Consider the following 18457-nt stretch of genomic DNA (forward strand, 5'->3'; position numbering starts at 1 on the left):
ACTGTTGGCCAGTTTTTACCAAATTTGGTGAAACGACAGAGGTAATAAAATATTAAGTTCATGCAAATATGAAAATAGTGACTGAAGAGAAGAGAAAGATGCAATTAGTGAAGAAAAGGCTAATAAGCTCATTCTGTTAGACCTCAGAGAATCCACACGGGAAAGTGGAATGGAGGAAAGGAGCAGTAATAACAATTTATCTTTTGTAGTTTTGCAGCTTAACAAAGCTACTTGTTTACATTTTTGTTCCTAGATTGTGGTTATTAGTGTTACACCATTCTATATGATTTGTTCTGTGCAGCTGTTTCACTGGGAACTGTTTAATAAGGAACTATTTAAGTGTTTTGCTAATGCTGCAAAGTTTGTGCCTATAAAAAGTGGAAATCAAGCTTTCACAGAAATCCATGAAAAATGTGCAGATGTGCCTAGTGCACTCTCCAAAATGTAGAATATCACAAGTAGCTTATTTAAAGCCCAGATTCTAACCTGGATTGTCAAGGCATGATCAGAAATAAAGACTGTAAAAAGTTATTATTATGAGTTAGGGATCCAGAAGACTAGTTTATCTTTGTCTCAAGTCAAAATATTTATGTAATAGTTTGGCCTTGTGTTTAGGGAGACTGAGATGACTAAAGAGCTTCCCAGAACTAGTAGAAACAGTAGCGTGTAGTAAGGCTGCTTCTGTTTCAGGAAAGAACAGCTCAGAGGTGTTTCTTTTTTACAGTCTGTCTTTTACTTTAGCTGAACACTTTTTTCATATGGGATGTCACTCTGACTCCATCATCCTTCACAGAATTCAAGAGAAAGTTAGAAAAACCCTGCAATATCCAGGTGTGTTACCATTAATCATTTCTCTTAGAGCAGCATGCAGTAAGCAGAGCCCCACGGAACTGAAAGGCTGTTTTCAGCCCTAGCTGTTTTCTCATTTACTGATATCCTCCCCAAAACTGTCTGTTAAATCGTGAGCTTTCATTCTCAAGCCAGTAAGAGACCAGGATGTTGGGGAGAAAAGGGAATAGGAGTAGCTACCATCCACCATCTGCTTGCTGCAGGATTTTCACACTTTCTACTTACGCATTTTGTGATGGCAACTGTTGGAGACAGGGTACTAGTCTGGAAGGAGCTGAGGTGTGATCCAATCTGTCAATCTGTAGGTCACTGTCTATTTCGAAAGCCTCCACATTGCTGCTGTTAAATCTAATGCTACAGCAGTCTCCCCTTGTCCTTTATTTTCTAGCCTACCTCAGTAACGGCTTGTAGGTGTTTGTTTCTTGGAGTGAATGCATGGAGGAGTCTTTAACATGTGAGGAAATTATTAAAGGAAAGTCAGATGGCAGGATCCAAGTTTTGCTGATAGTACTGGTAGTGCCCATGGTCCCTTCCACAGCTATGCATGCCAGGAACCGGGTCCTGTGGATCCTTAGAAAGCTCTGCTGGGCTCTGTAGCTTGTCTGTTGGTGCCTGGAAAGTAGTTGGGGCTTGAACAGATTATTCTAAAATTCATGTTTCGGTTGCAAGCAAGTCTGCTGTTTGGGTGAGCTCTTCTGATGGCTTCCCTGAACCACCTCTGTCTCAGAACTGCATTTCAGACAATGATAGCCGTCTAAGGCAGTTTTAATACAGCAGAAAGCAAGAGCTAAGGACTTCCAGAGCAGGCTTTTGCAAACACTGTGTGGTGGTTTTCTCTTGGGTTTAGTTTGTTTGGTTTGTTTGCCTTTTTGGGGGGGGTGGTGGTGTTGATTATCAAATGAAAATTAATAAAAAAGAAGAATGAAGTAGCTTAGGTCACAAGCAAGGGAAAAATGACTTCTTGCAGAATCGTTCAATGAGCTAGTCAGACTGTGGCACTTGCCCCTCTCATCTTAAACACTCCAGAGCAAGCCCAGGGCTACCTGGAAGGAGGAGGCAGGGGGGAACTCTCCAGGGGAAAGCGAGTATAGGAGGTTTCCTCCAGTGTGAGGTCTCTGGGTCAGGCATAGTGAAAGCTGCTGGTGCTGACAGAAGTCACCTCTTGCTAACAGGGTAGGCAGTTGTGACCATTCTGTACTGCTGGGTCCCAAGATAGGGCAAATAAGGGCCAAAAGGAGGTAGAGAAGAGCCCCTGCCTGTTCCCATCTCTGTGGCAGAGGGAAGCTCAGATGGAAATTAAACTGAGCTGTCATCTATCACAATTCCTGGCAGCTTGTTAAATACAAGGGCCTTTTTTCACCTCTTGCCTCATCTTTTATTTAATTCCTTTTCTCACCTTCCATATATTGCCTGAATCCAAGAGATCCCCTGAGAGGACATTTCCCTAAGGGCAACAGGTTCAGCACTTGGTAAGGTACTAGCAGCACCAGACCATCTCAATGAGTGGCGAATAAGCTGAGCAATTTAATTGCTGTTACTGCTTTCTCCCTTTTTCTGCACCATGGTTAAGGCTTGTCTTAGCGCCTGAGAAATGACTCAGCATTCAATGTATGATGAATCTTTCTGGCTGAGGCTTGGGTGACTGCTAAAATCATTTTGACAGCACAGCATCTTGTACCTGATACTAGCCCCTTTTGTATATTTTCTCCTGTTTTTTTGGTGCTGGGCTTGTGTTCAGGTGTTTGGGAGAAGATAAACCACAAATGCTTTGTGTTAATGCTGATGTGTTGTAGCCCACTGACTGAGCCTCTTGTACCTCAGTTCAGAGTTCAGCACAGTAGCATCTGGATTTCCCCATGTGGTCAGCGGGTCAGTGACTAGGAGAAATCTGAGTTCTCTACAAAGCTGCCTGCTCCTATGCACATGAGAAAATGCTGGAGAATGATGCGAAAGGGATAACAGGGCACATGGATCACTATTAGTCAGTCAGCTTTGGTGACTCACACTAACCAGTGCAGCAGACACGGCCAGAATTGAAACCAAGGAACAGGAAGGAGACAGGGTGAAGAAACAGCCAACTCTTACGTGCAGAGATGGGAAAATATCACTTGTAAATACCTTAAGTGATCTGTAAATCATGGCACAGAGGAAAGTACTGCTCTGAGAGCAGAAACACTAAAGAAAAGCATGTGATCTTAGTGGAAGAAAGGACAGCAGGCTCCACTTTGGAATAGGGACACATATGTGGGGCACAACTGGGTTGACATCAATGTATCTTTAAGCTCCACTGTCATGTAAGCACAACATAGATAACATCTGTGAGTCCAAAGACATAACTGCCTCTGAGGAATGACTGAGCTCATGTACTGGAAGGGAGCCATGTCCAGCATGTGAGCTCAGGCTGGTATAAGTCTGAAGCAACAGCATTTTTTCAAGGATAAAATACATTTGTATGCACCTACTTCTTGTTGGTTGTAGTACAGCATTACAGAAGGCTGATGCCTTTTCAGCAAAGGCCTGCAAATAATTCAGTGTTAATTAATAATCCTTTATCCTGTTTTCTATTAGAATATTCCTTGAAGTGTAGTAGGGGATGAACACTGAACCGAGACAGACAATCCCAAACTGCAGTGGACCCTAGGATTTAGTTTACAAAGATGCTGTGTTCTGTCTCCATCTTTTCTAGACATCGGAGGGACCTGACAGTATATAACAATATCCCAGACAATACGGCCAAAGGAAAAACAGCTACCAGGATCAAAAATTCATGGTGTTCTGAAATGATTGTCTATTTTGTTTACCAGAACAATGTACACACAATAGCTCAAAAACAGCTTTGCACCTGCTGTGTATTGTATTTGGAGTGTTCTTGAAAATGTATTGTTCCGAAATCACTGCTGTCATGAAATTTGAGTCCTGAATCCCGCCTAAAAGGCAGTCAAGAGCTAAACAAGCACAGCTGAAGCACGGATTCCCCATGCCTTCGTACAGATGCACTGCCACTCATTTCAATATCATTACCCTGCCTGTCTCAAAGATGGATCGCGCCCATGGTTTGGCTCTGGTGTAGGGGGCTACCATCTAGTGACCTCCTGATTTGAGGACACAGGGGCTTGTTTGGCACCTCAAGGCAGCCATCCCTGCCCTCTCTCACATTGGCAGAGCTTCCCTGATTCCAGGGCTACATGAATGCAACAGAGATGAAGTTCTCTTGAGGACTCCATTGCATTAAGTGCAGAACTATTATACTGCATGCAACGCTCTGGAATCTTTAACAGAGATACAAAGGTCCTTTTAGGGATGTTAGTTCAGCTTTTGACTTTAAAATTCACTGATTCCTGACCTGGATTACTCCAGCATACAAGTAAAGTTTCAATTGCTGCAGAAGCGAAAATCCTTTGAAACATTGCAAAGAGGTGTGGGAAATGATCTCTCATCAATATTACAGCAGAGTGGCTCTGATCCAGAAAGGTGCAAAGATCACTTTATTTCTGTGTGAATAAATGGGGAACTGCTGGCACTCAGCACTCTGCAGGACCAGATATTTTCATCTGACTGTACTCAGCTGTACCTGACCCAGCTATAGCCCCTGCTGCAAACAGGTTTCAGAGGCAGCACAGTGCAGGCACTGGCTTGGGAGTGGAGACATATGACCTACTGTCAGAATCGCCCGGAGTTCATTTGGGGATCTTGGGTCAGTTCCTGTAAGTGCTCAAGGAAAGCCAAGCTGAGAGGATCTTCAGTCAGATGCTCCGCATCCATGAGCACAGGCTGTAATCTCTGTGCTTCCAGTTACCTCTACCTGTGTCTCAAAAATCTTGGATGGAAACCAGCAGCTCTTGTCCTGAGACTGTTGATGCAACCACCCCTATCACCTAATATGTGAGCACCCCAATGGTACTACAGTAGGGCTTTCATAGTATCAATCCATATATTAACACCATATGTTAAGGACTTCATATGAGAAAGGCTGGATCTGCCACTTCCGCAGTGCAGGCTGTTGCCTAGGGCAACGAGATATGAGGGGGTGCAAACCATTTAGCTATTACTTCCTCTGCATGACTGTGAGCTGTATGATTTCCAGTTTCCCTTGGGCAATGAATTCTCTACAGCTGGCCCTGGATACAAGAGCAGTTATCTGCAGTTCCAAGACATAAATACAAGCCAAACAATGCTAATGTACAGCATTTTGGTCTGCCTGGCAAAAGCTGCTGACAGGAGCTGACTCCCCTCATTCAGTACATGCCTTGAGCTCCAGAGATTTTGTAGGAGTTACTCCCAGTTAACAGTGCAGAACCACTTCAAGATACTGGAACATGAGAAGTGAAGAAAATCTAAAACCAGAGATGGCATCTTTCAGTATTTCAGGAGAGTTATTGTTGCCTTTAAATTCCAAGACCTTTAAAGTAGCAGCCATATTTTAATTATACATAGGTAGAGGATTAGCCCACAGTTACCGGCATCTCCAGTCATTATTATTACAATATCTATGGTTTAGTTAGGACTTTCTGAGGATGTGCAAGTGCTGCCAGACAGGTACTGGGGGAAAGAACTGCAGCAAACATATGCACCTCTAGTAACAATCATAAGTAGAAATGAGGTGATTTGGGTGTGCAAAGTTTGGATATATTGTCTGTTAATTATATATGTTAAAACCTTAACACTTCAAATGCGTTTTTTTCTGGTATGGAGTTCATATTCTAATAGAATTGTGGTGGCTAGAATTACTATCAGGACAGTTTGCCTCTTCTTATCCATCAATAATTGTTCACATAACAATGGATTACTATAAATATTTCCCCCTTTTGAGTCTGAAGTTCACTGTTACCCACTACACTTTGGTTCAGAGGTCTCTGAAGTCAAGGCTTAATTTCTGAAATGATCAATATCGGTGTTTACAACATCAAAGCCAAAGCTGATGACATACATAGAAGCCATGCTATTGATCCTGCAATATTCAGAGAAAAGATTATTTCAGACGGAAATAGCTATGGCCTCAGTATGACTCTGGGCTGTAATCAGGTGCATAACTAATCAGAAAGCTCCCAGCAATTACATGCCAGTAGTTGGTGCAGGAAGGTTGCTGGGAAAATCTGATTAATCCTTGTTATGTTGATCCGCTTATTTTGTGAAAATAAAATTCCTAATTTTTTAAGAGAGAGATTCAAAGCTACTCTCACCATTTCATCTGTCTGAGATATTTGCATTGTTATCAATGTCTTGTATCTTCTCTTCCACACTGCGGAAGCCAGGAGAGTCTTCACAGCAGACTTTGAAGTCACAGTTCTGTTTGAGGTACACTTTTTGGTCTTTTTTTTTTAGCTCAAAAATCCTACTTTCTGGCTTTGTTTTCAGCTAGGGGAGAATGCAGTTTCAGCAATGTACAATTATCATTTTGGACGATGGTGAAATACACTGTGGCTATACAGCAGAGCCTTGTGCATAGCTGTATCTTGAATGGGAAAGGAAAGCTAGCAGCCAAGTGCACTTTGAGGAGCAGTATTGTTTGGACAGAAGCAAAGAGGAGTTGTCAGTAATATTCTGTGCCCATTCCACCCCAGTATCTGCAACAACACCTCCGTACAGGCCACACTCTGCCTGTCCCACTCTTCGCTTCAGAGCTGGAGTGCCACCACCATGCAGGGTTTCCCCAGTCCAGGCATGGGATGGAGGAGAGATAAACCACAAGCAGTCATCCCCCTGCATCCCTCTCCCTCCAGCCAGATACCAGCACAGGGCTGCTCCCCGGGGACTAGGGGTGTGAGCCTGTTGGTCTCAGGAAGGCAGCTGTGCTGGAGCAGCCTTGCCCACCACAGGGGAGGGCAGCAGAGGGCACGTCAGTGGCATTTTAGGCTGCCACTTCTACTGTCCAAGTCCATCAAGGATAGGATCAAACCATTTCATCTTACTTTCTCAGAACAGCTGAAAGGCAGGGTGTTACAGAGTTGGGCAGAGGAGCCTTACTCCCTCAAGCCCCTTATCCAAGAGATTTTTACGGCACTGCAGCGTTTGGTACCCAGGCATTGCTGTCTGTTGGTAGTGAGTCTGGTACAGCAAGATTCCGATAGTCCCCATTGCTGCCCCTTTTGCCGAGGAGCCAGGAGAGAGCACAGGAGCATCTAACCATTTCTCTTCACAGACCCTGTAGGAGGAAGGCCATCTCCCCATTCATGCTACAGTAGTATCAAAGTGCAAAATACCTAGACAGCACAAATTCAAAGAAAACCACAGTCCCCAGAGGCAAGAATCCTGTGAGATGGGTGCTGAACCTTTGAAAATTGAGGTACACAAGTTTTTTATTTAAACTTTTCATCCAAATTTGGATAGACTCTAGAAAAAAAATCACTTGACTATACATGTGTAATTCTTTATCTCTTTAGGAACCACAGTCTAAGTTTTACATAAAAACCCTTTTCCTGTTTAGGGATAAGCACATCTCTTCCTTTTAATCTTTAGAAAATATAAGAAAGAGCCTAATCTTATGGCAGCTTCTCTTTCAGCAAGTGTGAGAATCTGTTATGATTTTGATAACTTAACTGAACACTACGAAATTTATTAAAAGTCTTAAACATCATCCAGGAAGCACAAAGACTAGGAATATACCTTACAGGAGAATAAGCCTGGCATTAGTATGATCATCCTCACCCACTAGAGAGGAGTCCCACAATACCTGAGCAAAGACAGTGACAGATTCAAATGATGTATCAGGTCTAAAGTTAATTGGGAAAATCCAAACTCAGGTCAGGAACAACAAAGTAAGCAGCTGAAAACAGCATTACCTATAGCATAGGAGAGAGAGAGAGACTGGGGGCCCTTTTAAATGGAGCAGCTGGAGCATTGGGTGGAGGGTGTGTTGGTGGGAGCCTGAGGTGAGAAGGCTTTGGCAGCTCAGGCTGATCAGGATCTCTCAGGACCTTGACTACATGCTGCTGCCAAATTCAAAATATTTTCTCAGTACAGCCCACATGTTCTGTAATACCTGCCATTTCCAGTGCCAGTGCTGGTATTTGGGATCAGTCCTTGAGCCTGATTTTAAAACTCTTTGTTAGTGTTTTGTTTTTATTTCAGTCAATTAGCTCATTCTTAGCAGTTTCAGTTCAGCAGCCTTCACTATCAGACGTGCTGCCTCTGAAAGTGTGCATAGTACTAATTAGCCTGACACAAGCAACACTGCAAAACCTTAATGAGCAAGACATTTTTTAAAATACCATGTTGAAAAGATGGGGATATCTACAAATGGTATAAATAAATATATAAAAATATAAATAAAAAAAATAAAATAAAACAATCTATGTGCAGTGTTCAAGGCTGTGATCAAGAAAGCGGTATTTCTGGGTATGTCCCCTTTTGTCTTCCTGCTTTACTGCAGTAATTGCAATTCATCTTAGACAAATTTTATGAATACCTTGGGATTCAGTTCCCACATTAAGATATTTTTCCTTATGTTTCATTGTTTGTACTGAGATTTTAAATTTCACTGGTGGGTTCTTATAATGCTTCTGACTCCAGTAGAAAGTATTGTTTTATTTTTTGCAGTTGATTGCTATTCTTGAAGCAATATATTTAAAACAAGAGACAGATGGGAAAATACTGTGTGGAGTTGTGTGAACTTATACTAAAAAGGAGCCGCTAAGAAAGGGTTAAAAAGGGCATGAAACTACTATTTCCCCACCTGAAAGCAGGAGCAGGTGTTATCACTAATAGTGGTGTGGAGAATGGCTATAGGGCCTGTTCCAGAGGAGCTGTGAGAGATACTAGCTGGAAGAAATGAAACAAGAAGGTAGATTTTTAAATGTAATCTGAAATATAAAAGAGAGGCTAGAAGGTGGTATGGTGCATGGGAGGTGAGGTTGGAAAGCTGTATGGGTGACCTGAAGGCTGTGTGGAAGGCTGATCTGAGGATTGGAGCTTGTGTGCTGTGTGGGAGGTTGCAAGGTTGTATGGGAGGACTGAAGGCTATTTGGAAGCTGGAAGGGTGAGTGGGATGCTGGATGCTGGCAGGTTATGTGGGAGACCTGGAAGCCAGGTGGGTGGCTGGAAATTCGTGTATTGCATGGGCAGACCAGAAGCCTGATCTAAGTCCAATTTTATCAGCTTTGTGTGGCTCAGAGACTTAAGAAAGAAAGAAGTATAATTACTTGTAAGAGATCCCGTGGATATTCCAGAGCCCAGGGAGGCAAGCAGCCTTTTTTATTTACCAGCACATTAAACAATTAGATTCTCTTTCAGTCAAGGTGACTGTAGATAGTAATTTTGTGGAGTTAGTTGTTAACCTAGAGCTCTTGGAGCCTGCAGGGCTACACGAGGTGGAAGAAAAAGCAGAGATTGTTCAAAGTTACAGCATCTTAAGAGGAAGCAGCATTTGAGGAGGAAGAGAAGAGGCTGTTTCCTCTGAATGTCTTTATATCACTTAAGAATTAATTAGAGTGATAGGCTGAATGAAGGCTGGCTCAGATATATTCTCCTGGGTGCTACAACTGGCTTTCAGTGTTGTCTGGAAGCAATGGCTAGGTGAGCAGTGTGGTGCTTGAAGTCTGCCTGTGGTGTTGCTCTCTGCTGGGGTGTGGGGTCAGATAGCATAAAAGTCCTCACAGTAAGAGACATCTCTCCCAGTTGTCTGCACTGGTGCAGCAGCAGATGCACTCAGAGCTAGAATCCCTCTTAAATCAGTGCAAGCTTCAGCAGATCTGTCACATGCTCAAATCTTCTTCTTTTAGTGGTGCGTATGTACTGGTAATGCATGGTTCAACCTTCTTTGCTGTCCGTATCCAGCATGCCTTGCTCAGTATCTTTGGAGCTATGCTCTAAGTACAGCTGACCGAAAAGTGTGCTCTGCTGCCGAGGTGGTGCTGGCAGATATTTCTACTTTGTAGGTCCAGGAGAGATCATGCTGATCTACATCAGTGTTGCTATAGACTTTTGAAACAAGGACTGAACACCTCTAACTCCACATGGTACCAATGCAAGCATGGTTCTTTGGTGCGTCAGAGAATTGGAAGTCCAGTGTAGACAGACCTGTATTTGGGACCAATTAGGAGGATGGCATGTGACTTGATCTGTATGCCCCTGTCCACTTTGAGGTCGCGTCAACAATCTCATATGTGAAGTCTGACATGGTTTCATTCTTGAATAGTCCTAATTGTGAACCTACTGCTTTTAGCTCATTTTGAACTATTTTGCGGTTGCTTCTTGAAGCAGAATAACTTTGCATTTTAAGAGTCCCCTCAGCATAAACCAATTCAAAGGGCTCTCAATCCAGTGGGAGATGTATGGATATCTGCTTTTAGCATGTTCCTCCCCAAATTTTGGCCTTTGAGAGGCAAAACTTTAGGTGAAATTGTTCCTGCTCCTCTCCTCCCCCAAGCCTTCTTCAAATGGTTCTCAGATGCATACTCAAATAAAACAAAACAAATATATTATTCTTAAACTATATCATTTTATTGGCAATTAAGTGGGAAATTGTCTGTTTCATGGGAGTTAACAATATGTCTGTGGTGCCAAAGTCCTCAGTTGAGAGTCACTGGAGAAGTATAAAGCATTATTTAATGTTATATTCCATGAAGTGAACTTATGCCTATTGGGACTAAGGTCCATAAACAGATACAGGATTTAGATACATTTTATTGAGTTAATCTGTGCTGGTCAGCAGAAAGCATTTGTAGTGGGGTTTCCTGGCAGACTAAAGAGCAATTTCTTATCTCATCAGAACACTGCACCACTCAGCTTTAGGCAAATGAGGGCCACAGAGCTGTTGAAGTCAAAGCACTGTCTGTGTTTTATCTTAGCCGAAGGTCCAGCCTTGTGCATGCAGTGTTTAGCACATCCCAACATATGAACGCTGCATGTCCTGACAGTGGGACGCTTGAGTTGACAGGGAAGGTCTTTGTGCATTAGTGTAATGTTGCAGAGAAACACTTGCGCTCCTTCTTGTAGGACAAGTGATCCCAGATGCAGCTCTACACTGTTTCTGCACCTGAAGCTGAATTACAGAGATCTTTTTTTACTGTGTAGACCTACTTGCCTGCTAGTATGTATGGTCCCTGGATAATTTTAGGCTTGCTACGAAAGGAAATGAGGCTTTTATGCTCATGCTTTGTCTGTCTATCCCAGCTGGTCCTTTTCCATATAATTTTAGCAGCTCTTGCCTGCTTTTGACAAAGTATTGAAGCTCTTGGTTTCCTGTAAATCTTGTGAAAATAGGTTGTGAGAGAGCCAATCATTAATTTACCCTACTATTAGACATTACAGAATCAAATCAGAGCAGGGTGATGAAAACCAGTAATTCTGCTGGCTGGGGAGGAGAGGAGCGGAACAGGGCTGGCAGTGTGTTTGTGTGTGTTGAGGCACCATCCTGGCCTCACTGTGCTCTGGTGCTTGATGCAGTGCTCTGGGTGGGGAGGGATAGACAGGGTGTACACGTGATGTACACTGATGTACGTGCGAACAGGTTATCCATCTCTCTATTTTTCTGCTATGCACCAGGCTTTGGTGTAACTTGGGAAATCACCTTGTAGATTGTGTCTGTCTAGAACCTTGAATCTGTTACAGCTGGTGGCTTAGAGGCAAAGCTGGGGAGAATAAGCTGGGAACAGCTCTGGGGTTCAGGCTGTGGGTGGGTGTGAGGCAGGAACAGCTCTGTAGCATCAGGCATTGAGCAGGGCAAATTCCTACTACCTGGGTGTAGGTCTGTGAGGTGTCCAACTGCCGTGTGTGATGGCACTTGGGGGTGCACACAGAGGAGAGTGCTGCAGCCTCTCATTTGCAGGTGCCCAACACTGAGAAACTATCTTGTGGGCAGGTCCTTCAGGACAGACCTCTGATTTCTGGGAGCATCCTTGTCCCAAGGAAAAATAAGAATGTGTACCTTCACAGTTGCCAGGCCAGAGGGAATAACTCCTCTTTGATTGATTTTTATCTTCAGTTCCCTAGAAGAATGCAAGTCTTACCCTAGAGGATGTGAAAGGAGTGTGTTTGATGTGTATCCGCCAGCTGAGAGGGCCCAATCAGTCAAAGCCTTGGAATTCCAAATTCTCAACAGGAGCTCCTTTTTCCTTGAGTACTGCTCAGAGTAACTGAGTCAATCTCAGTGCACAGACATGAAAACAGGAAAAAATCGGTAGTCCCTAAAGCCCAGTATGCCACCCTACATAGTAACTGATGCGGAGTGTTTGAGAGATGGCAATGAAACATTGAAAATGCCTTTACTGTACTTTGTAATGTGAGAAGCTGTTTCTACCTGTTAGGCTGATATTTGGCATGTGTTCAAAAGCCCTGAGTATCAATAGCCCTTGTGATACTTACAGATCCTATTTTTATCCCTGTGTCTTTCTGGTTCTCCTTTATCTGCTGTAAGTTATGAATTGCAACAACAACAAAAAAAGCTTCTTCTGTTAGGGAATATGCACCGCTGCTTCTCATGGAAAGAAGCTGTCCTGGAGGTCTTGGCTGCATGGATCCAGCAGCTGTTGTGCACTGCCAGTGCTCCAGGGGTTGGCTGCAGGGAGAAAAAGGTGAAGGGGGAAGAGAAAGAGGAACAGTGCAGTGCTCTGGATGCTAGCAAGAATCAGGCTTACTGTCACGCTGGATGTGACTTAGTGTGTCAGTGGCAGAGTACAGAGGGGAGAAAAACCTGTTCCCTTCTTAATGACCAAAGACTTTCTTTTCCAGCACTCATGCTGCTGCTGGAGAGCAATGGCACAAAGCGCGTGCCTGTGCATCCACCTCCCACAGTGCACGCTGCGTTGGTGGTAAGGTGATCATGGTGTCAGGAGTGTGGCAGAATGGTGGCCTGACATGCATGGTTTTATGGATCACAACCTCTGGGTTACCCAGTGTCATTCTCATCTGTTCCTTTTGCATTTACTTGTCTTTCATTTTATTCCCCTGACTCTTTAAGCCAAGAGCTGTGTTTTGGGTATGTGTTGCACAGAAAGGCTTTTAGCCTCACTTGGGTCCTTGCGTATTTTCATGATCAGGACTGGAATAACTTTGCACCAAGCCTAAACCCTGGATCTAGCGTGCAGTTACAGATTGGTAACTTTGGGAATCAGTTTGTTGATCTCGCCAAGCAGATGCCTAGCAGGACAGAAATGCCTCCTGTTCTTGCTGATGTGCGCTTAGCTACAGAGGTCAAGAAAGCAGATAAAATAAATCCTGCAGGTGCAGCAGCAAGACCTGCCCACTGCTTGGCCGATGAAGATTCCACTCATATCCTGATCTCCTGGGCAGCTTCTCTAATCCAGCAGCGATGGCATGGGCTTTTTTTGTTTGTGGGTTGGTGGTTTTTTGTTTGGTTGTTTTTTTCTATTAATAATGGTAACAGCCCTTGATTAGCCCTGGATGTCTGCACAACTTCGAGATGACAACAAAAGTTCCTTAGCTAGGCTGTCTTCTGATCTTTGCTGTACTCATGTCTGCTTTTGGCAGCTTGCGTGGGAGGAAGTGTGCACTGATAATGGCAGAGTTCTTGTTTCCCACTGCTGAAGGTGACCAAAAGTGTTTTGCTCGTCAGTTAGGAAATCACTTTAAGCAGATCAGTGTAATGAGATTCTGAAGCCATATGGCACTGGAATTAGTGCCTTCTAGTGCAGAAACTGCATGTTGTAATTGCAACAGTGCTGTATGCAAAAGGAATTTCAAGAGCAGAGATGTGTTTTCCTCTGCTTGTTCCTTTAACTCCTTAGGGCTTAAAACAGTGCCTGGGATATAGCCCTTTATTAAAAAAGAAGGGGAAGGGAGTACTGGTCTGCTTTTTATTAGTTGGAAGGAAATAAATGGAAGTTAATGGAAAAGACCGTTTTCCATTTCCTAGCTGAGCAGTGGAACGGAAGTTACCTGTAACAGCACTAAGTGTACTTTGAAAATAAGCCTTCATGTCAAGCTGCTGAAGTGCCTTGTGACTCACCAGATTCATGATCTGGATGGTGGGGAAGGTAGAAAGAAGGTTATGGAGATATATGCAAAACGAATAGTGTGTTTCAGCATGGCTATCAAAGAACAGTTCAAACTTCAGGTAAAACTGCACATAAAAATTAGGAAAATGTGAAGCTGGGGTTTCAGGAGTGAAATACGATTTTTTTTCTTAGCTTCCATGTATATCAATCCTGATAGTGGCATTGGATTTAGATTACTTGTTTCTCAGCCCTGTAGAATACTAGACGTAAGTAGGGGAGCTGCTCGTTTTCATAAATAAAGAAGGTGTCTCTTGCTGATCTCACTGGGGATTGTTTTGTTTATTTTAAACCATTGGTGGATAGGAGAGGCAATTTTGAGTCTCATCTGTGAAACTTTCTTGATGGTTCTTACAAGGCTATGTTGGAAAAAGGACATCTGTTTCCCCTCAATTGTTTTAATGACTGTGTAGTGTAAGTTGCAAACAGGGAGTGTTTTACTGTATTTTCTAGTTGCCTCATTTACATAAGCAGAATTCTCTCCTTCCTTTCTCTGGCACATAAATGCTGTTCCCAAACTCAATACTTGACTCTTCACAAGAAATTATGTCCATTGAGCCCAGATCATTGAGGTCCAATGTGTTTGTTGCATGTTTCATGCCTAACAGTGATACCAACCATTGGAGCACTGCTTTTTGGGGCAGAAGCATGTTATTTCATGAGAAGAGATATGGAGCTTGAACTGATTTAACTGAGTTGACTTTAAATTTGTGGCAATCCTCTGGCCGTGCAGTAATGACAGCAAGCACCTTCCAGCAAGCTTCAGTTCCAAGGCGAACTGGTATTTCTAATGAAACTAGCAACTAGTGCAGTTCCTCAGGATGTTGTGGTTAATGCCACCTGAGCATGTCTGGGTGGTTGGGGTTTTTTTGGTGTGTTTTTTTTTCTTTTTTTTTCATTTCTGATGACACTTTCTTACATCTGTTTATGTTCTTCTTCACTGACAGACCAACCCAGATGATGTTACTAGGCAATGCTGGCAATTCATGAGCAGAAAATGTCCTCTTCGTTAGTTTTTCCAAACATTTTGCTATGGTTGTCTGGAGCAGCAGGAAAGTAACTCCCTCCCATTCTGTGTTATCCATGGAGAAGACCCAAGGAAGCATGCTTGCTATTTTCTGTACCTGCTCCCGCCACTATAGTCTTTTGCATGCAAAGAGCAGTAGTTTGCTAGTCAGTCTGAAAGTCAGACTGATACCTTTTAGCTAACGGAGGAAAATTGTGAAGAATCAGTTATCCACGCTGAGTGTGTATTTGGTAACATGTTACGTAAAAGCATTCCTGCAAGCCAGCCCTTGCAGCAGCTCCAGTGCAGACACATCCAGTGCAGTACAGAAGAGGTAATTGGTGTGGCAGGAAGCAGCGCAGCTCTCTTAGTGCTCCCATGTCAGAGGTTTCTGATCGTCTTAGAAGAACCTAGCCCAGCTGCTTGTGAAATGTGAATGAAATGAAACTTACAGGAGAATAAACAGATCCTTCTGTCCATCCATCCTAGGCCTTGCAGCTCAGCACTCAGTCCCTGAGTTAAACCTGGTGTGCCCTGTTGCCAAATGTGTAGCAGCTACAGTCAGCTTATTTTCTGTCTGGAGCTGGGTGATGGTAGGGGTACCCCAGGCATCAGAGATGTGTATTTAGCTTTGTGATGGATCAGTGTTTCCTAGGGAAAGACTGAGACTTAGGCAATTTTAGATAGTTTTCCTGATATGTGCTGTGGCTACCTGTGCTTCAGAAGCTCAGACCTAGGGCAGATTTCATCTGATATCCCACTTCCAGCATCAAGTCTCCCCCGTGGAACAGTGTCTCACAGATCCTCCTGTTGCTAAGCCACATGGATACCGGTGGGAACAGCATATGCAGGGGAGGATGGCAGACAGAAACGTATTGTCACAAATGCTGGATTCTCCCCCATTGTATATCTATATATGTGCACGGTTGAAGTGCATTTATTCTGTGTATGTCAGACAGACACATGAACATATTGTCAGAAAAGCTTGTTTTCCAAGGCACATCATGTTTGCCTGTGTATGGAAGGACACCTTGAGCCCCTATAACAGATGAGAATGGAGGACAGGCTGTAAGATAAAACTGCTGTGTTATGTTTCTAGTTTTCTTATCTCATGATAACAGTTTTCTACAAATTAATTCTGTCTTCTGTGCCACTGCTCTCCCTATCTGCAAAATATTGCAGCCGCCTGGGGATTCCTCTATGGAAGCTCTAATAAATATTTTACAAATGCTAATGAATCAGGTCACCCAACAGCTCAGTACATCATTGTCCTCACTACGGAGGCAGGGTGTTAGCAAAGAGCAGGAGGGTGACCAGCTTCATGCCATGCAGAAAATTTGGGGGGCAAAGGAGCACAAATCTTTTACTTCAAGAGTGGAGATCCGCTTTATAGCTTCCTTTCAGCAAAAGGAGAGATCCTGAGACTCGCTGCTTTCCAGGTCTGGTAGTGTTTTACTGCATGATCTGTTTGTGTGTAGTTAAGGAGCTGAAACAGCTCACTGAGTGGTTGGGGAGCAGCGGAGCTGCCAGGGGAGAAGCTGCAGAAGTTTGTGGAATGGGGAAGAAGTAAAGCCGAGTGGACTTCTGTATGCTTCAGCTTACAGGTATTCATGCCTGTCCATGTAGTTATTCACCATTTTAGTAATGGCATCATGTGAGGCTTTTTTTCTCCTGGGTATCTCTGTCCCCTCTAGTTCATTCTCTCATTTGTATTAATTAGGCCTCTCCTTCCCCACTCAATACCTGAGGATCAGCTGTGACCTGAGAGGGCCATGAGCTGAGCAACACTGGATGCAGCTATGTAAAGTGCCGACAGGTGGTAGTGACTGAGGCAGAGGAAGGCAAAGACTCTCCTGCCCTATGTGTAAGATCCTTGCAGGAAGCTTGTTCTGTGCTGCAGTTGAGCTCCATTTTGCAGCTCAGCCCTGATTCGTTAGCTGCTCATTGTAGTCTTTGCACTGTCACCAGTGCTGGCCTTGTGCCTATTCATGCACCTCCTGTGCAGTCCCCTTCTCACCCCAGGGAAGGCTCCTTTTTATTGCACTGCATCACGATTAAGTGCTCTGCACTCAGTTCCCCAAGTACTAGTTTCTTCACAAGACTCTCTGACCAGGGATTTATGTTACTGTAACTTTTAAAAGGGAAAAGAGTCAACATAAATATCCGTCACCTTCAAAGGGAGATTTCTAAATGTATGTTTCAAATATCTCATTTTATGTCAAACTGATGGATCCAATTTATTTTTTTAAAAAAATTTGGGTGTAGGTTGCACAGCTAGAAGAGCATGTCTGCCAGCAATATTTCCCTCTGTCCTCCATTTGCTACTCTGTTCATTTAGATTATCAGATCTTATGAGCAGGGACCATGCACAGCAGCAGAGGGCTTTTCTGTACAGTTGCAGCCTCCCAGTACCTCTGCCAGACATATGAGTAATTGGTTGAGCAGCTCGGCAGACCAGTCTCCTTGCATCGTCCAAGCTGAAATGCAGAAGTGAAAAAATCCATTCTCAGTGATGAAGAATCATAAGCCCAAAAGGGACCAAAAATCATGAAGAAAAACCATTTCTTAAAGAAAAATTCTTTGTGAACACATCTGGCATGCTCTTTAAGAGAGGTCTGTGATCTTGCATTGTGTTTCTGGGATCTTGTCTCTTCATTGTCGCTTATAAAATAGCTTTAAATTAATGATAAGGAAGCCTTGAGGGCATGGGCTGTGCTGAGGTTCACAGCTTTCATTCTGAATGAGAGAATAAAGTAAACTGATATTGAAAACAGGAGGAAGAAACAAACACAGTCAGTAAGCCTATAAAAGTCTTAGCCAATTGCAATGGTGAACATCCTGCTGGCGAGGGTGACCTTGAATGAACTAAGAGGGATAAAGTCACCAGCCTGGACTGACGGCTGAAGAATCAGGCTGGATTCCAGCAAACTGAGAGAGCAGATTCCTCACGAGAGTCTCCTGAGCTGTGGCAATGGCTTCTCGGTGTCGGAAATGTGGACAACAGGTGCCTAGGAACCCACCTTTCACTGCTGTCCGGATAACAGAAGGAGAAATGAAATCTTATCATGATTTTATAGGAGGATGCATTAGACTGGAGCGCATGGCAAAGAAAGGTATGTACAGTATCTTTAAAAGAAATAGCATTTTCTCTTAGTGGTAGCTACATTGCATTCCTAGGAGGTTTGCAAAAAGACATTATTTTTCTAATGCTTTCTCTGATGAGTCAGTGGTAAATACAGACAACTGGCTGGATTTGGATATTAACTCGGGTATGAGTGCATCATTTGACTTGGCTGTATATTTCTGTGATATTTGCAGTGATTTGACCTAGAGGACGCTAAAATGAATGATAGAGTCATTCTGAATAAACGTTTATTTCACTCGGGTGTTAGAAACTGAGGTTTCTGTATATGTCGGGAGCAGATATTTGCTGTGCATGTAAAATACCTTTGGAAATGAATGTAAAGGAGTTGGGGCAGTGGGTTTCATGACCCAGTTGACCCTGTCACCCTGTGCTCCTAAATTGCTATGTAGAAGATCAGTATCTTTCTCACTGGAAAGATTCTGGTTTCACTGTACTCATAACAGAAACTTGGACTACTGAGTTTTTTGTGCTCTGTGTGAGTCTGTCTGGGTACAGGGCAGTATTCCA

The 18457-nt window shown here is 43.4% G+C and overlaps 1 protein-coding gene across 11 annotated transcripts in view; it reads left to right on the forward strand.

Annotated features, from left to right (window-relative positions):
- Positions 1–18457, forward strand: part of MCF2L2 (MCF.2 cell line derived transforming sequence-like 2) — a 191141-nt gene that overhangs the window by 6411 nt on the left and 166273 nt on the right. For 8 of the 11 annotated variants that reach the window (XM_009941804.2, XM_075418243.1, XM_075418240.1 and 5 more), the window contains exon 1: positions 17705–17918. The exons of the other annotated variants lie outside the window; for them this stretch is intronic. In XM_009941804.2, coding sequence (XP_009940106.2) covers positions 17777–17918 — 142 coding nt within the window. In that variant the 5' untranslated portion in view covers positions 17705–17776. Of the gene's footprint in view, positions 1–17704; positions 17919–18457 lie in introns of those variants that run through there. 11 annotated transcript variants of the gene reach the window in all.

The sequence above is a fragment of the Opisthocomus hoazin genome, chromosome 4 (assembly GCF_030867145.1).
Source record: "Opisthocomus hoazin isolate bOpiHoa1 chromosome 4, bOpiHoa1.hap1, whole genome shotgun sequence".
Classification (NCBI taxonomy): Eukaryota; Metazoa; Chordata; class Aves; order Opisthocomiformes; family Opisthocomidae; genus Opisthocomus; species Opisthocomus hoazin.